At 43.5% G+C, this 24,091-nt stretch overlaps 1 protein-coding gene across 1 annotated transcript; it reads right to left on the bottom strand.

Moving 5' to 3' along the window:
• Positions 1–3,947: 3,947 nt before the first annotated feature.
• Positions 3,948–9,175, bottom strand: LOC115646595 (lymphotactin-like). The gene is made up of 3 exons (XM_030552597.1): positions 9,017–9,175; positions 5,787–5,904; positions 3,948–4,979 (listed from the first exon to the last, which is right to left on the bottom strand). Exons 1-3 carry the CDS (start codon positions 9,084–9,086, stop codon positions 4,829–4,831), a joined length of 339 nt encoding a protein of 112 aa, XP_030408457.1. The 5' UTR covers positions 9,087–9,175; the 3' UTR covers positions 3,948–4,828.
• Between the last annotated feature and the right edge of the window lie 14,916 nt (positions 9,176–24,091).

The raw sequence follows: 24,091 nt of genomic DNA, 5'->3' as shown, positions 1-24,091 counted from the left end.
AACTATTCAGTCGTGCATCATACTTTTATCTACCAACCCTTCTCACATAAGACACCTAGGAAACAGTTAAATTATACTGACACAAAACAAAGGAAACATCCTGAAATAGCATAAAGCAAAACTTAGATAAAATGTTCATCAGCCAAATAAAACAGCCATCAACATGTGTGCTCAGCCTTCTCTGCTCCTCTCCCACCCCCATCTACCTAGTCTTGTAAAATTATGAACTCCTTGGGGCAGAGACTTTCTACTCTCCTGTGTGTATACAGTGAGCTCCATTCATGATTGGTCTTTAGGCGCTACCATAATAAACATGATTAATCAGCATCCGAAGCAACAGAGCATCAGTGGTTATAGGAGGCCTTGGATACTAAATGGTTTAATATTGTTTTCAAGGCATGTTGGTTACTATTACTGGTTTGGGCATTAATTTTCAACGCCACAGTTGCTAAATTCCTAAAGAAATTGTTAGAAAAAGAAACAGACTGCTACAGTTAGACAAATTACTCTCTGTGCAGTGAGATCGTGGAAATGTTGGAGTCAATGGAGCTCTGACAATTTGCACTGGCTGAGGAGCTGCCCCATGGCACCCATCTGTTTCCAGGGCTCGGTTCACCTAGCATAGTTGTTCGTGTGAAGGATCTCCACGTGTTGCCAGTATTTACCCCTGCAGGAGAAGAATGACTTTTACATGTGTGGTGTCTGACTGTGGGTGAGAGGATTGCTACACATCCAGAGGTGTTATCTGCTACTAGCTTTGGTGGCAGTTAGTGTTTTTAGAGTTAATAGCCAGGACCTCAGGTCAGGAGTTACAGCTGACTTGTTATGTAACCATGGTGAGTACTTAGGGCAGGACTGTGACCTGACCTTACACCAGAACACAGGAGAGTAAGGGATGCAAAGTCCTGCCATATTCCCCTGCACAGGCTACCTGCATGACAGGTCACAGCATGGGAAGGAGGGGCTACTTCCTATCCTACTCATGGGATACAGAGAATGGACAGGCAGGGAATGGGCAGAGCTCTGCCACTGTCCCCCTCCAATACATCAGCTGGAAGAGCAGTGCTGAGCTGGCCTGGAGGCGGAATTCATCTGCTGCTGTCACAGAGCAGAAGCAAGCTACCTCCCCACAAGAGCAAAAGGGAACCAGGAGCAAAATGTCTCTCTCAGAGTTGCTATTCCCTCCCTGGTCTGCTTGTGGGGCAGTGCTCCAATCCAGCTCTTAATCGCCTTGTGTTGCAGGGCCCCTTTTATTCATTATGAACCACTAGGGTGTGCATGACAACAGAGGTGGAAATCATTTGCAACTGCCTATGTGGAAAGAGCTAGAAGCAGCGTCTAATGATTGGTGTAAGCCGTGCTTCATTAAACAATGGTAAAGGCCAAGCAAGTCAGTCTTGGAGGATTATAGACATGCTGCGAAAAGCTGACGTTGACTAGGAACCTCACTCATATAGTACTTGATTCTCACTATTGCTGTTATAGTGAATGATAAACAGTATATATTGATTATGTCTCATTAATAATTAAATATTCATTACTAATAATTAATCTGTGTTAACAATTACATGTATTAACTATGAAGAGTGGGCACATATGTGAAATAATCATTCATATGTATATATAAATATAGCATAGACTAATTAGTGTAGCACCAAACTGTGGTGCCCTCAGTTACAAATTTTACATTGACTTCACTGAGGCTAATTGTAGTGCAGTACAACGTACTAGTCAATGAGAGTGAAGGTATCTGACCAATTAGGAGAATGTTGATAGCAAATTCTGCCCTGAGATGCCATGAGCCGTGAGAGCTGATGCTGCGTATCGGATGCTAAATGCAGGGCATTCCTGGAACATGAATGCTTGGTACTGCAGTTGTCCCGGCAACCTGCATCTTCCTCTCTCAGCAGTTCACTTGGACTACAATGTTTTTATTACCACAGCTTGCTGCAGCAGCAATTTTTCTAGGATGCTCAAAATGGCAGCTTTAGATGAGAAGGCAGACACAGCTTTGTGTAGTGGAAGCAAAAGAGACACAGTTGGCTCTAACGGCAGTACTGCATAAAGATGTTCAGCCCTCTCCTCCATCTCTGCGCAGTGGCCTCCCTTTCAGGCCTGCTGTCTGGGACAGTCAAAAGCTATTGCAGTTCTCTTTCCTCTTCTGGGCCAGTGGTTCTCAAACTCATTTCATTGCACAATATGCCACCCTTGCTTCTCCACTGCTGCAGGCGGAGCTGGGCAGCCGGCAGCCGCCGCTCTCTGGCCACCCAACTGTCACATAATCTAGGGTACAAGCTGGACTGTAGGACAGCTGTGTATCCTCAACTCTCCAACCTGGGGTGCCTTTTACATGGCTTCACTCTGAGAGCAACCCCTCCTGGCCTGCTCATGCATAGTCTCCAGCATGTAAATCACTCCCAGCTATACTATAAGGGTGCTATAGCCAGCCATTCTTGAATTACACTGCAGTGACACCAGCAAATTCCCAGTCCCAGACTTTCCACACACACCCTAGAAATGCGTGTCTTGTACTGCCTAGTACCCACCTGGACAATATAAGCTCATAAAAAGTCCATCATTTCATTAACAGAAAATGATATGCACAAACCCTGTTATCTCAAATGTAGTTTCCCAAACACTGCAATCCAAACATACTGGTTTAGATAAAATAATAAACCATGTTTATTGATTAAGAAAGATAGATTTTAAGTGATTACAAGTAATGAGGCATAAAAGTCAGAACTGGTTACAAAGAAAATAAAAGATAAAATGCAAGTAACATCTAACTTAACAAGCTAAGTGGATTCAAAACAAAATATATCTCTCACCACATGCTTTTGCAGTCTTGCTTATAGCCAGGATCCCTCCCTCAGTTCAGTGTTCCTTCAGGTGTTGTTGATTCCATGAGCAAAGAGAAAGGGAGGAGTAACTTGGGGTGTTTGTTATCTATTCTTATAAAACTTTCTCTCCTCTTTGAGAGTGATCTCCAGCTGGGGTTCAGGCAACAACAGATTTCTTGGGATGGGAACCTCCAGCTGTTAGTTTGCCAAGATGTACACTTCTCACTCACACCCTTCTTCCTTCCAAAGAATGGCCACTTAACCAGGTGATGGCCCACTTGATCTCATTGACACCTGGCTGGGGTGTTAGATAGCCTTTCCGTCTGTGAGGATCTGGTGTGTGGGTATTCCTCAGAATTGTAACACGTCTCAGTAGCACCATGCAACAGAAGCTTATATCTTTACATACAATGTTGCCACACATATTTCAACAGGACAATAATGTTCAGCAGATTATGAGTTTTTCAAATGATACGTCACAAGGCATACTTTGTGCAAAACTTATCATAGTCTAGTAAAAAGTGTGAATATGGGAGTGCAGACTATCAAACCAGTTCTGAATGCAGTGTTGCTATCAGCAGTAGTGGAGAAATAAGAGTGGCATGGTATGGTATTCCCACCCTTACTTCTCTGCTGCTGCTGGTTATGACACTTCCTTCAGAACTGGGCACCCAGCCATCAGCTACCACTCTCAGCTCTGCCTTCAGAGCTGGATGGTCGGAGAGCAGCGACAGAAGTAAGGGTGGTGTATTGCTATGGGTAAAATGTTCACAATACTTTTTCTCCCCAAAAGCTTCTCACCATTCCCACTCCTCCCAAACACATTCCTTCTCTCAGTCTGAGAACAGTGACACAGAATGAGAAGTTAGGGAGGAATGCTTCCTGCAGTGTTAACTAGAAGAGGGAACTGAAGGGCTGGAGTGATGTGAACTTATCTGTATAATATAGGGATACAGAATATATGAAAGCTTGGATGTAAATTCCATCTATCGACTGTTAGCTATTGAAGGTGGCAGCAGATGTTTCTGGAAAAGTTATTTCTCCTAGACTGACAATAAAATTTTGGATTTCTGCTGGAACCTCCATACCCCCACTGTGTGATCTCCGTGCGGGTCGCATACAAGGAAACACACATACCATTTGACTATAGATTTTCAAGAATTTTATTAATTTACAGAAAAACAAAAACACCACAGTTGTTAGAATCCATTCATTTTAACCCCTTGGACATGGCTGTCCACTACCTGGGGAATAAGAGATTGGTACATAGGAATGGCATCAAGCGCGGTCTCCTACCTCCAGCCATGGCTTACACATGATGCTTCAGAGGAATGCAAAGGAAAAAATTAAGCAACTGGTTCAGATCTATCTCATACCAGTGTAAATAAGGAGTAACTTCACAGAAGTCAGTGAGCTAGATCCTCCACTGGTGTAAATCTGCATCAAGTCACACTCTAGACTGATCATCACTTATACCTGTCTCAATAAATCTGCAGTGTTGCAAAGTGGGAGGAGAATTGGGCCCAATACATCTAGCTAATTCCCTCCTGAATCTTGCAGTTATCAGATGATGCCCTGGAGCATAAGGATTGTTTACTTATAGTTTATATAGTTATTAATTATCACAAAATTATCCAGACTCTTTTTTAAACTCCAGCCCCCGTGTCTGACACTAACCTCCTTCACCTGTATCAAACCCTCTGTGAAGTAGTTTCACCCACATCCTTGTCCTTTGTAACTGTATAAACGTTCATCCAGGTGGAGGGGGGATGCCTACACACAGTAATAAATAATTATTAATGAACATTTCAGAAAATAAACCTGAAAACAGTGCGGAAAAGTCCAGCTATAAAATGGAATGATTCTCAGTCATCTCTGCCCTAACGATGAATGGATGTGCCCATGTTAGTTCAGAGATTTTATTTCCAATTAACGCCTAGAAGAAGTTACAAGCAGTTGCTGAGGGTTGGGCTGGTGCATCCATTTAGTTAATTGCCTTTGGGCATGGATTTGGGTTTGGATTTGGGCTTGGTAGTGGGTCTTCTGGGGACAGGTCTTTTCTCCAGGAATTTTATGGCATCCTGCACCCATTTAAGATCAGGCTGTACACAGATCTTGATGCCTCGTCTGGTGATGAACCTGCAGGGGAAGAAAAGGAAAGCCAGGCTGCCATTAAAATTCTTCTCTCCAAACCAAGGCCTTATGTGCATGTTTCTATACTATGGCCTATGGGGTGTGGTACAAAGGTTTTGTCTGCAGGCATTTGGGATGGTTGCATCACTAAAGCATGGCAAAGCCAGGAATGAGCTGGTTCTGCTGTATGGTATGGACATCAACTCTACATATATGGCATGTGTATGTGTGTGTGTGTAATATATATATATATATATAGTGTATTCATATATGTACATAGGCATATACTGTATAGCTAGAAATTTCAAAAGAGCTAAGCACCTGGCATACTGAATTGGCCCCTTATTTATTCCAGAAGAACCAGAATTAAATACATGCTCATGAGATTGAAGGACTGGTCACATCCTCTAGAAGGAGGTATAATCACACTTTGCTGTTCTGTACATTTCACACAGCTCAGTGTAATGCACCTCATTGCCAATTGACAGCACCATTGGCTATTTCCTAGCATGCCACTTGAAACAGCTCTTGCTCTTCCTGAGATTTCCTCCCAATTTCTTGATTAGAAAGGTTTTTCTGTTCGATCAAAATTGTGGATGCTCCTCTGAACAGCACAAATCCTCCAGACCTTTTGAGGTTCATCCACTAACAGTTACTACCTGCTAGAAGTGAAAGAATGCTCTTCGGTACTATGTTTTGGTCAGATTGAAGACCCTCATGCTTGCTGTGATTCAGTTCTACCCCTGCCCTTTCTCTCCTGCTATCAGCAGCATGTGTCTGTAGATTAGTTTGAAGAGTGCTCCCAATACTTACATCACAGCTTTTACTGGTATGTGCTGCATCTCATATTTAGCAAGTCGTCTGATGTCCAGCTGCTGCGTGGACAGGTCTACACAGGAGCTTCTGGGCACGATTTGACTTGCAACACTTCCTACAGGGGGGAAAAATAGATGGTAAGCTAATGCTAAATTAACAGCCATTCCTTACACAAAGTGGAAATTATTGCATGTTAATTTACAATTGAAATATCTATTGATGTATGCATTGGGATCCATTTCCTAAATATGCTTCTTACATAGGAGCTATACAACCAAACTCCTGATCATCTGAGATCATTAAAAAGCCAAGGCAATTGTTGTAAGAGTAAATGTCTTGGCCAAATTCCAGTGTGGATAGTGATTACATTCTGTCTTCCTAAATTGCCTCTGCAGTTTCAGTTGGGTCCATTGCTCTTCACTTTCTGTCGTGAACTGTCATGTAGCAGTGCTTCGCTATCAAAGAGCTGCTGGGTTCCCAGAGACAGCTTCACTTCAGTTGAAGCAATCTGTGTACATAAAGTATCTAAAGCACTGGAGGATCTTGTGGGATTTAAGGTTCTGGATTAATATCCGATATATTAATTTAAAGTGGGAATGTGAGCAAGTGTGTGCCTATCAAACAGCTTCACTCAGAAATAGAAGTGTATCACATGCTTCAACCAGGTGTGTGCATGTAATAATACTGAGTTGGTGCTTGCGTAGCACCTTTCCTGGGAGAATCTCAACACACTTTATAAAGGAAGATCAGTATTATCATCCCTGTTTTACAGGTGAAGAAACTGGGGCACTCTGATTTAGGGTATCCAGCTTGAGACATCCTGGGCCTGATTTTCAGAGGTGTGGAGTACCCAGAAAGTTATGGAAGCACCCAAAAACCCTGGCAACCAGCAAAAGTGGCCACTTTCGAAAAAGTAGGTGTAAGAAGCAGAGTGGGATTAGAATCTGGTGACTCTGAATTACAATCCTCAACTGTGGCCAGTGGATTTACTGCCTGCCCATGTGGGATTATTTCCACCCTCTCACACCTGGCTCTAAAGAATATTCCCTATACAAGCCGAGCTTCTCTAAGCGGTTTGGAAGAGGTCTGAGTAGAGATCCGCTTTTACGGTGCAAAGATGTGTGCCTGTAACTCCCCTCTCTGCCCATTTCTTATCACTGCCCTTTCTGATCCCTCTTATGCTGCTCATATCCCTCTCCACTTTCCTCTCCGTCTGCCACATACCTATGTGACTCCATTCTTTTCTTCTGCCTCCTGCTGCCTTCTGTTTTCCTCTTCACTTCATTTCTCTCCCCACTTTGCTGCTGTTGCCTCTTCACTCCTTCCCCTCCATTGCCTGGGGCTTTTACTCTCCTTCCCAGCAAAATCTTTGTCTCCCTCTGGTCCCTTTAATCAATACTTTTTTAAAAATCAAACCCACTTTGAGGACAATTAACTACTGTGAAAAAAAAATCAAATACTTCAGCTTGCCTCTTTGCTCCCCCTTCCTATTCATCTGCCTTTGGAAAGTTCTGTATCTTCTGCCCAATTGCTCACATCCACAGAATCACTTCTAACGGGGCTACCACCTGAGACTTTTGATCTCTGCCCTGTTTCCCCACATATTGCCTGATATGCACTGGTCATTCTACAGAAAGTTTCAGCTACATTTTATGGCAAATTATACTGCCAGGGACACAGGGTTGGAACAGCAACAATGAACACACACTACAGGGTTGAGCCCTCTGGAGGTATAGTGCAGATTATTTTGTGTTTGTGTGGGATGGGCTGTGTTTGGGGTTTGTGGAGTTTTGTGAAGGTAGTTTTTTTTATACTCATCATTGTGTATTCTTGTGGTTCTGCATGAACTGGGTATGACTGTGATTGTGCATGTGGTTTTTTTGTTCTTGTTGCATGCATCTGTTTATGTGTATTTGTATATGTGCTTGTGTGTGCGCGGGTGAGCTTTTGCAACAAGCGTGGTCTATTACAAGTGTTGTGGTGTATTAATTGTTCATGATTAATAGGAAAAAGATCTAAGTGTCACTGTGGACAGTTAATTTAAAAGACCAATGTGAAGCTGTGCTCATAAAAACAAAACAAGTGTGTAAACATTGTTAAGAAAGAAACAGCGAATAAGACTAAAAATATCATAATTTCATTGTATCAGTGAATGATGTGATGTGGTCTTGAATGCTGTCTTCACGTCTAGCCACCCCACCTCAAAAAGGATTTAGCACAAATACACAAGGATTCCACAGAAAGTCAATGAAAATTACTAGAGTCTTGGGAAGATTTCCATACAGGGAGACACTAAAAAGACCAGGACTATATAGATCAGAGAGGAGACAAATAAGAAGTGACATGATAAATATAAGAGGTGCCATACTGGGTCAGACCATGGTCCATCTTGCCCAGTATCCAGTCTCTGACAGAGGGCTACACCAGAGCTTCAGGAGGAGAATACAGAATAGCACAATTATGGAGTGATCCACTCCACCTTCCACTCCCAGCTTTTGGTAGTCAGAAGTTTTGGGTTGCCCCAAGCATGGGATTGCGTCCCTGACAATGTTGGCTAATAGTCATTGATGGACCTATCTGTAGAGCCCTGTGCGGATACAAAATTTGTATCCATATCCAATCCGCAAAAATGATCCACAGATATCTGCACCCGCAGATACAAATATTCACGGATTTGCAGGGCTCTATCCATCCTCCATGAACCTATCCAGTTCTTTTTTGAGCCCAGCTATAATAAGACAAAGGTATATACAATAACGAACAGACCGTAGAAAATGAATTGGGAGCTCTCAATTTTCATAACATTAGAAGAAGGGCACAACCAGCAAAATGAAAAGGCAACATCCTTGAAACTTCCTGAAAGACATGCTTTTTATAAAATGCATAATCGACCTGTGGAACTCATTACCACAATATATCAGTAAGATCAAAAAAGGTTTAGACATTTATATGGATAATGAGAGCATCCATTGACGCTTTAGTTAGGCTCCAAGGTTTGCAGGGGATATAAATCCTCTTGGGCATAAACCAACCACCAGTTGCTAGGAGTTAGGAAAAAACTTCTCCTATGGGCAAGTTATTCCATAACTGTTCACTATCAGTTTTCTCACTCCTTCCTCCTACATATCAGGTACCGGTTACTGCCCGAGACAGGACACTGGATTGGACGGACCACAGGGCTGATATAGCATGGCTATCGCTATGTTCCTGTTGAGTTAAACACTTACCTCTCACGGTGCTCACAGTAAAGAAGCCAAGCCAGAAAATGACCAGGATGTCTGCTGTGTGGAGTTTCATTGTTGATGGTTTCCTTGGAGTAGCAGAGGAGAAAATGATAATCGGAGCCCCTTTCACCGAGCTTTTATAGATCTTGCAATGGTCAGCTCACTTCCTACACCCAATGAAAGGGGCGTCATGGTGGGGATGAGCAGAGATGGAAATTTTGAGAAGCAATCAGTACTTTTTTTTAAAGGTGCAGAAAAACTCCTCTCTTCCCTTGCTAGACCCCTGTTAAGGCTTTTTCCTGCCACAAACTGAGCTGTGGTTGCCTCTTGCTGACACTTTGCAAGCATGTCTTATTTTAGGCTGAAAAAAAGTCACCCTTCTGCAGTGGAAATCAATAATGTTCCTGTCCTTTGAAATCTAGGCTGTGAGCATTCAAAACTAAAACCCACCACAGAGGCAAAGAGTGGCAGCGCAGAGCTAGGTCACTCCTGGACCACTTAAAAGGGAAACATGAGTGACAGGAGCAGAGGCTTTGCTAATGGAAACAGGAATCAATTGGATTGTCTTTAGCAGCTGTACGTCAGAGGTGGCTGTGACATTACCCTGGGTACAATCTGGACTGATGGACAGCAGTGTCCCCTCAATTTTCCAGCCTGCGATGCTTTTTACACTGCTTTGCTGTGAGAGCAACCGCTCCTAGTCTGCACACCACAGGCCCATAGGCCCTGTGCCCAGTGCCCCATGGCCAATTTGGGGGCCCTCACAGGAGTACCAGAATCTGTGTAGAAGTGAGGGGGCCATCAGCACTGGAACTGTGGTCCTGCTCTATTACTCCTCTTCCCCTGAGGCCCTGCCCCCAGCTGGGCCAGGAGCCAGAGCCAGGTTGTAGTAAGAGCCACCCAGGGAGCCCAAGCCACTGTGGGGAGCCCCAGATCCTCCACCTAGGCAGGGGTCCCATGTCCCCACCCCCTGGGGTGCATCACCCAGGGCAGGTGTAGGGGCCGAGGCTCCCCACTGAGGCCCAGGTGCCGTAGGTGGTTCTTACCACTGCTCTGCTCCAACTTCTGGCCTGGCCGGGGGCATGGCCTCAGGGGGAAGATGAGAAGCAGGGGTTTCTCTGCCACTTCTGTGCTGCACTTGCCTGAGGCTATTATGCTCATGTAAAAAAGTGGGTGGGTATAGCCCCTGCTTACTCGTCTCCAATTCTGGCACCCCCTGGGCCCTGGGGTGTGTGGGTCCCAAATGTTTTTTGTGCTCAGGGCCCCAATAAATCTTAATGTACCTCTGCTGCTCACACACAGCCTCCAGCATGTAAATCACTCCCAGCTTTTTTGTATGAATGCTATAACCATTAGCCAGCCATCCATGAATTACACCATAGGGCAGTTCCAGCCAATGCCCAGTCCCAGACTTTCCCCCAGAAATGTGTGTCTTGTGCTGTCCAGCACCTTCCTGGACAATGCAAACTCATAGAAAGTCCGTCATTTCATTAACAGAAAATGATATGCACAAATCCTGTTATCCCAATTGAAGTTTCCCAAACATTTCAATCCAAACACATTGGTTTAGATAAAATAATAAAACAAGTTTATTAACTACAGAAAGACAGATTTTAAGTGATTACAAGTATAAGAGAATTGGTTACAAAGAAAATAAAAGGTAAAATGCAATGAATATCCAATTTAACAAGACAAATGAATTCAAAGCAAAGGTTTCTGACACCACATGCTACAGCAGTCTTACTGGCTGGAATCCTTTCAGCTCAGGACCCCTCTCTCAGTTCAGTGTAAATGTCCTTGTCCCTCAGGTGTTGTTGATGCCATGGGCAGAGAGGAAGGAAGTAATGTTTTGGGGCATCTGTTCCCCTTTCTTATAGTTCTCTTCTTCTTTGAAAATCATCTCCAGATGAGGTTCAGGAGGCAGAAGATCTGTGGAGATAGGAACCTCCAGCTGTTTCTTTGCCAAAAATGTAGATTTCTCACTCATACCCTTTTTCCTGCCAAAGAATGGCCACTTAACCAGATGATAGTTCATTTGATTTTGTTGACACCTGGCTGAGGTGTCAGTTTGCCTTTTGCCTTTGAGGAACCGGTTTGTGCCTGCTTTTTTAAACTTGGAACATGTCTCACTAATGTTATAGAACAGAATATTATAACTTTACATACAGTGTTGCCACACATATTTTACCAGCAAATTATGAGTTTTCAGATGGTACCTCACAAGGCATACTATGTACAAAATCTATTATAGTTTTGTAAAAAGGGTGAATGTAGGGATACAGACTGTCACAGTGGCTCTTAAAGATATGGCAGTTTAGTAACAGGGAGATATTCCCTGCCCATTCTGTGTCGTGGATCTTGTTAAAGCTCTTTTGCTCTCCCCTTACATGCACAGGCCCCATGCTGATATCCCTAGGCATAGGTGCCGACTTCCCCTCTTTTCCCTGGGTGTTCGAGCCCCACTCTGCTCTGGCCCAGCTCCCACTCCACCCCTTCCATGAAGCCCAACCCCTGTCCCACCTCTTCCTATCTCTTCCCTGCCCCCATTCCAACCCCTTCCCCATAGTCCCTGCCCCAACTCCACCCCCTCCCTGCCCCTATTCCAACTTCTTCCCCAAATCTCTGGCCCTCCCTCTTCCCCACCTCCTCCCCTGAGTGCTCCATGTTCTCGCTCCTCCCCCCCCCCCCCCCCGCCACCCAGAGCTTGCTAATGACACAAAACAGCTGTTTGGTAGTGGCCGGGCAGGAAACGTTCTGAGATAGGTGGAGGAGTGGGGACATGGCCTGCTCAGGTGGGATGGGGAGCTTGGCTGCCGGTGGGTCCAGAGCATCCACTAATTTTTCCCGGTGGGTGCTGTAGCCCTGGAGCACCCACAGCACTGGAGCCTATGTCCCTAGGTGTTTGGGGCATGTTGACAGAAAGAACAAATGCACAAAGGCCTAAACCTCAACTTGCAAGATACAAGTAACTCCACTAGCTTCCACATGAGTTACCCATATCCTGTGTTGGAGAATCTGGCAAACAGGCTCTAGTCTAAACTTATAGGGACTGGGTCCTGTTTTGGCAGAAGCAATTTCTAATTTGGTTTCATCATGGTTGTGTCAGACATTATCAGGTTTCTCATTCCTTCACACAATGCACAGTCAACCTGTGGAACTCATTGCCAGGAGATGCTGTGAAGGCCAAAACTGTAACAGGGTTTTAAAAAGACTTAGATAAGTTAATGGAGTATAGGTCCATCGATGGCTATTATCCAAGATGGTCAAGGATGCATCCTCATGCTTCGGGTGTCCTGGACTCTGACTGCCAGAATCTGGAAGTAGACAATAGGGGGTGGATCATTCGAAAATTGCCCTGTTTTGTTAATTCCCTCTAAAGCACCTGGCATTGGCCACTGTTGGAAGACAAGATACCCAGCTATTGGGCTGACCCAGTATGTCCGTTCTTATGTTGTTATGTTGAATATGGCCCGAGGAATAGCAATAGCTGCACTCAGCCACATTCCCTCCTTCATTAGAGATGGCAGAAGCAGAAGTGACCACAGTTAGGCCAAAGTGGCTTTAAAGAGTTTTAGGAATCATTTCTGTCATGGTTCCTGTAGGTATAAAAAAGGGAGCTCAAAAGACCTTCTATGTGGGGTCAGAGAGGAGAATTTCTCATTTCTCATAGGCCTAGTCCACAGTAGGAGTAGAATCCAAGTTCATTGCAACTATATTTAAAAACAATGTTGATAACAGGGCTCTAACTATGGTTTCCCAGAGCACTGGGGACAAAGACATTTTATATTAGATCCTTGTTAAAGCAGAGTATTACTGCCACGTGCGGGGGAGTCTCCATGGTCTTCTCTCAACTACAGGTGCATCTATTTTACAGTCTCTCATTTGCAACATTGCTCCACAACAACCCTTTGGTTTTTGTAAACATTCTACAGCCATGCGTTGGAACCTATGCTGCACTGGTGAAAGGAAATGGTCATCTGTCCAGTTCACATTCATTAGCACCTTCATTTGTAGCCTCAGCAAAGAGGTCCAAGATTGTGCTAGCTATGGAGATTGAACTATGCCCTGAGGGCTCCAGACCTGCACTAGACACTTTTTCTCAAAATCCCTTCCCCCTATTTCTAAAACTCCCCCATTGGTAGCCATGGTAATAACACTAGCATAGACAGGCTGCTAGCAGCAGCTGAAGCATCTTCCTTCCTGGTGGTAGGAGACTGAGGCACACAGAGATTAAATAACTCACATAGAAAGTTTGCAACAGACCTAGGATCTGTACCCAGCTCTCCTGAGTCCCAGCCCTGTGCTGCAACCAAAAGACCATCCCTCCCCACCAGATGAGACGTGTGGGATGAGGGACAGGCAGCGTCACCCCCCCACACCCACATTTGCTGCTTGGCTTTTACTGACCATGCTCACGTGGACTGAGCATGCTCAGCAACACTGCTGAAGCCGGCTGCCCTCACTCTGCCCCCCCCCCAAATATAGGCAGACATGGGTCACCTCTGCTCCCCACTATAGTCTCTTACGACTAGAGGGCATATTTTTTATCTTCTATGAATATGCATATTTATACTGTGTGTTGTAGGCCCAATTCTCCTCTACCTTGTACCCAGTATAGCCATTTTCACCTGTGCAAAGGTGTTCTCTAGTAGAGTTACCAGCTGCCTCTGAAAGTGCACCAGCAGGGCAGTGGGGAGCCAGCTCAGATAGATTAAGAGAACCTCCCTCCCTCAAAACCTTTACCCATTTTTAGACTCTCCCCTGAAATGAGGTTTGGAAGTCTTCCTTTTTCCGCCATTGTTCATTCAGAGCCAAAGTCTCACTGCTTTAAAGGTGTAAAGCAAAATGCATCTCTTTGTGCAGACTCTTCCCTTTCAGTGGACATTAGTATCTTCTTGGTCATCAGTCTGTGTAGCTGGTGTTCCTCAGCTGAGATCTGTTTTCAGTGGGGGGTTTCATAGGCTGATACGGGATGCAATGTAAAGCACAGGTTCCCAAACAATAGTCTGTGATCTGGGGACATCTGGTAGGACACTTGGGGTTCAATTCTTATTTGCACTAAGACCACTTTACACTGCCAGAAAGATGTAAAGGGGGCTTGGTATAAAGGACAACCAGATTTGTGGTGATTCTTGTTTCTAGCTGCTAAGTTGCATTAAAAAGACAGTTACAAATACACAAAATATTTTCCCCAATATTCCTTTTCAGCCCAAGAAATCTGGATACGTTTCATATAAGCAGCCAGACTGTGGAAGGCTTCTATGAAACTTTGGAGCGTCACGCAACCCAGATAGAGCTGGGTGAAATTATTCAGCCAAAACTTTTTTTGGCAAAAAATGAAGATACAGAGACACCAATATTTTTCTCAGTTTCAGTTTTGCTGAACTGTTGGTGTGTGGGGGGGGGGGGTTAAAAATCCCCCAAGGTTAACATTTTTATTTCAACATTTTCTAAGCAACAGGTCAGGATTTTTCAATTCAAAATTGTATTGAATTTTTTTTAAATAAAAAAAGTTTAAAAAAATGCTCCAGTTCAAAACTAAATGTTATGTTCAATCCAATATGATTTTTTTTAACTCTTCAGTTCACCAAACATTTCTAAAATGTTTCATTTTGGGCCTATCCAATTTTTTTCCCCAATTTTTCAGAACAGCCAGCAACTTGAAAGATCAGTTATTCACATAGCTTTAATCAAGTGTACGTTGAATGCTTCAGATAATGCACTGGCATGAAGCAAAGTGACAATCTCCAGTATGTGGTACATCTACCAAAGCAAACTGGATATCCAGTAAAATTGAGTTTAAATGAGATAACTAGCCCTGGATTTACAAACCGTCTGGCTACATTTCAAAGATCATCTTTTACACAGATAGCAGAGGGGACATCTTCGGAGCTCTGTGCAAGCTTGAAAGCTTGTCTCTCTCATCAACAGAAGTTGGTCCAATAAAAGATATTCCTCATCCACCTTTTCTCTCTAATATCCTGGGACCATCATGGCTACCACAACATGGCATACAACAATGGAAGATATCCTCTTACACAGACATTTGGGGAGAAGGTGGACAGAGGGAGAACGAAAATATAGGATGTGATTGCAGGACTCATTAATTACTTTAATTGCTAAGTAGTTAATTGTTAAACTCACCTCAGCCATGATAATGACAAAATGCGCTGCAACAGGTAGGCAATTTCTGTGACCGCTGCTCAATATGGGGCTCCTTATCATGGGCTCCCCTTGGCTGGTTGCTGTATTCATCTGTTGTCTCTTATCATATACTCAGCTTGTCTGAGCTCTTTGGCCAGATTTTTATAGGTATTTAGACCCCTAAAGGTGCTTTTGAAAATCCCACTAGGCACCTGTCTGCATCCTTAGGTGCCTAAACATCTTTAAAAATCTGGCCCTTTGGGAAAGGGATCCTCTTTCATTATAAATGTGTGCAGTGCCTACCACAATGGGACTTATCTCTGTTTGGGGCTTCTAGGGATTGTGACCATAACAATTACTAATAAATAGCACTAGATAAGTAATAAGCCAATAATTAAATACCAGTGGCTAATAATTTGATTGATATCAGCAACCCATTACTTATTGGTTAACTTGTACTTGGCATTGTGCATTTTAATTAGTTGTAAAAGTACCCACAGTGATGGATGGGCACTTATTCTAAATCAAAATAAACTGACACTAATCGAAATACAGAGACACAAACTCGTGCACACACACAGCAGTCTTATAAAGTTTTATAGAGAGGAGCCAGCAATTGAAAAGCTCCAGATTCAACAGCGCCCTTAGAGAGCAAAAGCAACAAAATCCTCCATGACACCAAACAGCATAATCACAATAGCCACAGCAGAGAAGGCAACCTCTGAACGGCAGTATCCAGAATGACTAGCAATAACACTAATAATTCATAAAAAATCATGCACTTCTGTAGTACCTTTCAGCTTAGGTTCAAAAAGCTTTTCACAAACGTTATCAAAAACAAACTTCTTATCCCCAAAGTGAAGCAGGGTAATATTATCCCCATTTTAAAGATCAGGAAACTGAGGCCTGGAAGGGGGAGTGGCTTGCAAAGTGAGTGTAAAAGCCTCTGTGGGTGTAAAATGCTGCCCCCTGATGTGGTAGCATGCTACACCCACTTTGCACTTCACAAAGGTGTGAATCATGACAGCCCTTGAAAAGGAAATGGAAAATCAGATCCAAGGAATTAGAGTCTGACAGCAAATCTAAGGCAGAACCAGTAATTGATCATTCCTGTGCTATCACTATATCACAGTACCCCTGCTTTGATTTTTCACTAAGATTACAAGCAAATTTGGAATAACTGTTATTTAACTGAGAGCTTCTACTCTCAGTTACATATTAACACCGCCACTGAAGTCAATGGGGACATTCATGTTATGTGTAAGTGAGAGCCTAATAGGGCCTAGTATCATCATTATTTATTTTATTCTGTTCTATATAGATGTTGATACCATACTCATCACCATAGTAGCTGAGTACCTCAGTGGCCTACATTTTCCTGTAACATATTAATAAACCTGACTGACATTGGTTATTTGGTCTCTTGAGTATATTACATAATGAACCAAAGTGTGGTCAAGCAATTGACTACATAATCGATCAACAAGTTCAGTTATATTCCTCGTTATGGCATCGTTAAGTGTCCGTCTGCCTACTTCCACACACCTGGATTTTAATATTTAATTCCACTGCACCTGAAATTCCAGAATGTTCTTTATTGAAATCAGATATCCTGGTGCTATTCTTTTAACCTATTCCTTAATACTAGAGCTCGTCAATATTTTTCTGTCAAAACATTTTTGGAAAATGGCTTTTTTGACTAAATGGAAATTTTTGCAAAAATGTCTGTTTTCGTCAAAAAATTTACATTGTCAGCATAAAAAATAAACAAGAAAACTGGAACATTTGTAATCTTGGTTGCTGATAAAAAACAATTTTAGTTTGGGGGTTTTCAATTAAAATCAACACAATTTTGAGGAAAACAAAAAAAATTCGTTTTCATTTATTTTTTTCAAGGGAAAATGATTTCCTGTCAGAACTGCTTAATACATTGGATTCAAATAAATAGATAATAGTTAGTGCTGCCTTGAGTGCAGGGGACTGGACTAGATGACCTCTTGAGATCCCTTCCAGTCCTACATTTTTATGATTCTCTGATTCTATAAATAATCACAAGCACCAATCTTCCATAATGTCATTACATTCTCAATTCATTTCCTCTTTGTTCTCTTCTGGATGGATTCTTTCCTTTCTATGTCACATCATTAAATTGTCTTGTGTACAATTCACAATAAAAAACATCTTTGATCAGTATTTGTTATCCACATGATTTCTGAGTAATTGGTGTCCCCCGTTAAGGGTTTGATCCTGCTCCTGTTGAAGTCAATGGCAAGACTTTCATTATTTTCAACTGGGCAGGACCTGGTTGCTTTCAACTTCTTCGTTAATTGGTTCCTTGTTAATTGGTTTAGGTATTCTGGGCCAGACCTTCAATTGTTGTAAATCAGAACAGCTTCACTGAAGTTAATATACCTACCCCAATTTATATCAGCTGAGATTCTATCCTTTTTCTATGAAATGTTGATTCATTCATAGTCTCTCTTTCTCCCCTACTCGTCTTACCTTCCCTTTCCACTATCTCCGTTCAGTCCTATTACAGATGCCCACAACAATTAAGTTTCTCCTTTTTCTCATTTTTTGTATCCTCATCATTGTATTTTGCAGCTGCATTATTCATTGTCAAGTTCATAACTGATCAAATAATTATCAGAACTCTATATCAATTTTTCCTTTCTTCCATTATTTGACACCTCCAGTCAAATTTTCTCATTGATTCTGTAAATGCTTTTGATGTATAATTCCACCTTTCCACCTTTTCTTCGCTTTCTACAAGATCAGTGCTGACATTCCATTTGTACCATCCCATCTGGCTTGTTATGCCTCACTGCTGTAGATCCTACTCATCATTTTTAGACTCTGATTCAGCAAAGGGCTTATGTATGCGCTTATCTTTAAGCATATGCTTAAATCCATCCCTACTGAGCAAAACACTTAAGCTATTTCTTAAAGTAAAGCATGTGATTAAGTCTCTTGAAGCCAATGGGATTTCAGCACATACTTATGTGCTTTGGTGTACCATGGCCTTAGAAACTTTTCAGATTCATCTTGCTTATTTGCAGTACTCCTGGCATAGAAACATAAGCATATTAGCAATCTTATTCATATTAGACACCTTTTGTTGCAGACCATCTCTTCCTCTTCGATGACATCATTTGTACTGGAATTTTATACTATGTTTTCTTAGTCCAGCTAGCTCTCTCTCCCTCAGTGGGACATAAATGCAACAGGTACTTTTGAAAATCATTCCTTTAGGCATCCAGTTTTAGGTATTCAAGTATGAAAAATTAGGCCCAGAACAACCTGGTTTGGAAGGGGCCTCAAACAGGTCATATAGTCATCTAAACCTTCCCATATACTGCAACGGGTGTCAGATCTCAGGTTTGACTGCGTCCAGTGATGGTGATTCCATAATGTCCCTTGACAGATTGTCAAGTGACTATACAGGAACATAATACTCACTGATTATATAACATTCTGTATGTTCAAAGCACTGTACTGGCATTAACATGGATTTTTCCATACCAGAGAGATCTTCAGTCTTTCTTGTTCAGTTTCAGTACTGTGTCTTGATGAGTGTTGTGGCAGTCTGCTGCTACAAGTCTGTAAGAGGAAGTCTCAGATACCTTATCTATCTAATCTTACACAATTTGAACTACTTTAGGCATGTCCAAGGTGCTCATCAGCAAACTAGCTAAGCACTTTGCAAAACTAGTGGTACAGCGAAGCAACTAAGGTGCTATTTTCTCAGTCTTCTACCTGTTCCTTTTTTCATCCTATCTTATTCCTCTTTCTTCTCTTCCTCACCCTCATCCTCTTGTGCGGTTTCTTTCTTTCTCTCTAATTTCCAAATGAGATAGAGAAAGCAGGTTCAATTTAATATATGCTTGCATGACTCCTCTACAACATCTGAGATATGGAAGCCAATTTGCATCCCATCGATTTTCAGTAGGAACAGAACAAGGCCTATTGAGTGCAGAATAAATATTGAGTCTTGGTTAGCCAGGTGGAAAGAGTTTCTGTGGAAATTAGAGATGGATTTGAACAAATACATTGGATCTCAGCGTCCATGGACTTTAGAAGGAAGCTCAGACACAGATTATCTCTGTAGTGGGCGCTCTCTTCTCTCAAGATTTGTAGAAGTTCACAACTAATTTTGCAGCTTGGGCTAATTTTCAGTGCACATACCATTTATCTCCAATGCACTGAACTTTTCTTAACACTGTTTGCTAGAGTAAACTAAAGCAAGCAAGGAAAATGATTTCACAGCGTTAACTCCTTTAATAAAGCATGAGGGTGGAGATACACAAAGGAGAATGGAAATAAATTGTTTCTGGTGCTTCCTGCTCCTTATGATGTATGAAAGTGGCCTCATGAAGGGTTTTCAAAACCATTTTTTCTCTTTGTATTTAATATTAGAAATAGCTGGTCCTCATAGCCCTCTTTTTGCTGGAGGACTTTGGTCAACTTTTGTAGGACCTGAAAGTTAACATCACAGCTCTGATGAGCTGCAGCAATCCCAGTTTTGAACTGAGGATGGGAGAGGTTTTTAACTGCCTAAGGCTCAACAGGCCAGACTCTGAACTCCTTTACAATGGAGTAAGTCAGGAATAACTCTATTAAAACCAACTGAGTTACAGCAGTGTAACACCAGAGTAAGCAAAACCGGAACAACATGCAGTTGAAGGCTGGGATGGATACACCATAGGTTGCAGCCGTGAGCTGTGATGTTACCAGCCAGATCTTCCAAAGATTTGCCAAAGTCTTCCAGGAAAAAGAAGGAGACATTAGGCCCAGATCTTTACTATACAATTTACAATCAGAAAGACTTATTAGGGAAGAAGAAAAGAAAAGAGTCCCTCTTTCTCCTTCCTAAAGAGCACATCTTTTTAAAAATGAGTTGTTACTTTGTCGTTCATCTCTCAAATGATGTACAAGATGATCTGTCACACTTTCTAACCACGCCATTGATGATGCAGGCTGCCGAGCCTCATGCTGGTTATTATGAGCTGGCCATTTTGTGGCCACATCCTGCTCCACAAACTAGTACAGAATGGCTAAAAACAAAACCAAACAACTGCTCCTTATCTAGTGCATGAAATGTAACTTGAGGCTCATGGTTTCTCACTCTGGACATGACACAAGGCGAGAGGAAATATTTTCCTTTCAGTGGGCTTTTTTTCCTTAGATATTCACTCTGTGAACCGTTGAGAGTGCAGGCGTGTCTGTGGGAAGGCAAATGAACATAAAATGACTAGGGCCAGAAGGAAAAAATCAGCCTATATTGTTTTCAGTGAACACCCACTCATATAAAAAGTTCCACACTCTGAACTTTCCAAAAGAGAATCCTTGGGGTTTATTTGTTCTGTGGGTTTTCCCCTCATAACCACTACTCATCTGCATATAAAGACTTTTTTAAATCACTGTGCTTGTTCGGCTCATTCACTACAATGTGCACAACACTCTTGGTGGGAGAGACCCTTTTCCCCTTAGAAATAATGTACCTTTTATGCTCTGAACTCTTAAAGGATGAATTATATCTATTAAATGCTATTTCACCTTTTCAGCATTTAGCAGTTTAGCCTCACAAAAACATTGTGAGGTCAGCAAACATTATCCCCATTTTACAGCTGTAGCAAACCGAGGCATAGAGAGGTTAAGTGATGCGAGTCTGCATTGGAGTCAGGACTAGAACACAGAGTTCCCAATGCTCATGACTTTACCATGCTCACAAGGCCATCCTGCATGTAATCGATGCTGACGCTGGCTGTAGATCTGTTTCCGTTCTGACAGCCAGCCTCTGTGATGTGGGCAGGGAGGAAGCTGTGTGAGATAGCCTATGCTTTCGAAAAGCTCCAGCAAAAGATAGTGAAGTTGTTTTGAACGTTTACAAAATACAAACAAAAGCAATCGTATTTCCTTTCCTTGACTGTCCTGTGCGGACATGGCGATAAATAGCCAGATCCTCACCACATGTAAAACCAGCATAGCTCCTTTGAAGTCAATGGAGTTATGACAGTGAGGATTTGGCCCCATGTGTCTGAAGCTCCCGATACTAGTCTGGTGCTTTGGGATGCGCTCCCCTTGCTTTTTAGGAAGAACAGCATTGCAAAAATGTTATTAGACCTTCTTGCACTTGCAATGCCTGACCAGCATCCACCTGTGTGTTTTACAAATGTTGATTATTCTGTTGGGTTTAGATGCTTGGGATAACGCCATTAGCTCAGATCCTGCTGAAATGGTACTGCCTACAGCTGTTCCTCCTCAGTGTGAACAGAAAGCCACAAGAGCTGGTATTACAATAGCTCTGCCAGTCCTCCTAATTCTGTCTCATAACTCAGTGCCCCAGGTCTGGAAAACATTCAAAGCCCCCATGCCCAGCACTCGTGTTGGGAACTCTGGAAGAAGGAGTTCCAGAATGCACCCAATCTAAAGCAGGCTGTAAATAGATATACCAGAATCATTCTGTCAGAACCAAGTGGTGCCGTGTGAACACTGCTGACCGAGCAAAAACAGCCCTTTCATGCAATCAATGTAGCTACAGTAGTTCTCTTGGACTACATCACTACTGGCTTTTTGGGAGCATACCTGATAGCTATTCAATGGCCTGTATGAATTGAGATGGTATTCTCGATCTCCTTCTTAATGGACAAGTGTCTGCATCACAAAAAATCCTCACAACTTGACAATGTGTCTGGCAGGCTCCGCAGAAGAAGCCAAAGGTTTAATCGGCCCTGGTCACGGGATTCTTCTCATCCAGCAGAAAGAACAAAATCCAGATCTCCTAACGTGTAGTCCTCTCTTCCATCCACAACCCTCTCCTGTCTATTTGCTATCAATCCAGGCTGGAGTGGAACTAGTACCATAGGGATGAAAGAGTGCATCCTCTTTCCCCTCCCTGGATTCTTCAAATCCCCTACATCCTTGACCTTTATCCCAAAGGTTTTGGATTATGAAAAAGAAAATCAAATCACTCTCTAAAAAAAAGAGACAAATCCAGGGAGCCAATCAGGGCCGGCTCCAGGTACCAGTGCAGGAAGGAGGTGCTTGGGGCGGCCAATTGAAAGGGGTGGCACGTCCGGGTCTTTGGTGTCTATTAGGCAGCAGGTCCCTCAGTCCTTCTCGGAGGGAAGGATCGACCACCTAATTTCCGCAGAAGAATGAAGCAGCGCGGTAGAGCAGCCGCAGAAGTGCCTTCGATCGCAGCTTTATCTTTTTTTTTTCTCTTCGCTGCTTGGGGCAGCAAAAAAGCTGGAGGTGGCCCTGGAGCCAATGCCCAGCCTGGGTAACAGGCTGTGTGCTGAATATTGGCCTACTGGGAGAGTGGGGACACTCCTCTCTCCTAGAGGTGATGAGCTGCAGCCACTTTGTAGAGGGTACTGCAGCCCAAAGATTAACTTCATCCTCTATGACCACAGCATGCCCCCTGAGGGAGGGAGACCTGGAGAACTTTCCCAGCAGCAGCCAACCCTCTAGTCCAGAGGTTCTCAAACCGTGGTCCATGGACCACCAGTGGTCCCTGAGCTGCATTCATGTGGTCCACAGATAGTTCCCTCTAAGGTGTGCGCCTGGGCAGCCACACATGAGAGAATGAAGGGCCACCCACCTAATTAGTGGAGCCGCACAGGAACTCCACTAATTAGGTGCCTGGACCTTGAGAAGACATGCATGTAAGGTCAAGTGGTGATCTTGAGGGGAATAAGGTGTAGGTGAGAGGGGGCAGTGGGGTGAGAAGAGAGGGTGGGGGGAATTTGGGACGTGCAGGGCTGCAGTGGCCAGAGAAAGAGGCAATTTCCCCCAGCTCCAGGGTTGCGGCTGCTGGGGAGAGACCCCCCCATCCTTCCCAGCCCCAGCTCGGGGGGCTGCCACAGCAGGAGAGAGGGCACATCCATCACATTAGAAAGATAAGACTATTGATATTAAAATGAATTGTGTGCTTTTATTTGTAGAACAAAAAAGCTTTAATTATTATTATGTTTTTTTATGTAGCGCTTTTATCCAAAGAGCTTTACAATAGTTAGCTAATCGTACAAACAACATTTGGAAAAATCATTAAGTGGTTTGCCAAGACCCTCAGCAATTTTCAAGTGGTCCGCAAAAACAAGGGTTGAGAATCACTGCTCTAGTCCATCCTCTGCCACTGCTCTAACCAGCCCCTATCCCACCCTTTGTATACTGGGATGGAGGTGGGATGGGGAGGAGATGGAGTGGTGGGAAAGGGGCATGAGATGAGGAAGAAAAGGGGATGGGGAAAGCAGGAGCCCAGCATGTGGCATCCCATTGGCAGAAGCTGGGGCTCTCCTGTTAAGCAGGCTCATCAAACCCTGACCCTGACAAGCCTCCCCTCCCCTGCATCTGTACCACCCCGATGAGCCCCCCTAGACACCCTCCCCACTGAGCCCCAACCACCTGCACCTGGACCCCACCCAAAGGAACCCCACCTCCCCTGCACCTAGATCCCCCATGCTGAGCCCCAAACACCTTCACCTGGATCCCTGCAGACTCCCATTGCCCCAGCACTTGGAACCCACCAATGAGCTTCTGTGCATCCAGATATCCCACTGAGCCACTCACACCCAGATTGCCCCACAGAGAACTCTCTTACCACCCCACTCCACCCCGGATCCCCTCACACTAAGTCCCTCTGCACTTGGATCCTGCTGCCCGGCTGAGCCTGCTCACCCGCACCTGACACAGGGGGGCAGGGCCCAGGGTGTTTCTGGGGCAGGCCTGGCCCTTGCTCTGTGTCAGGGTCTAGTGCAGCCCCATTACTGAGTCCCTGTCCTGGGAAGGGATAGGGTGGGGGAGGCTGCAGGACAATCTCCCACCTCCATGCAGCCAGTGGCCTGTGCTCCCCACTGCCATATTGGAGCCTCCACATTTATTTATTGACAAATAAAATGTGCAGAATTTTAAAATATTGTGCACAGAATTTTT

This window comes from Gopherus evgoodei, chromosome 1 (genome assembly GCF_007399415.2).
Source record: "Gopherus evgoodei ecotype Sinaloan lineage chromosome 1, rGopEvg1_v1.p, whole genome shotgun sequence".
NCBI lineage: Eukaryota > Metazoa > Chordata > Testudines > Testudinidae > Gopherus > Gopherus evgoodei.
Note: the sequence above shows the minus strand (reverse complement) of the source record. Positions and strands in the feature narration are given on the sequence as shown.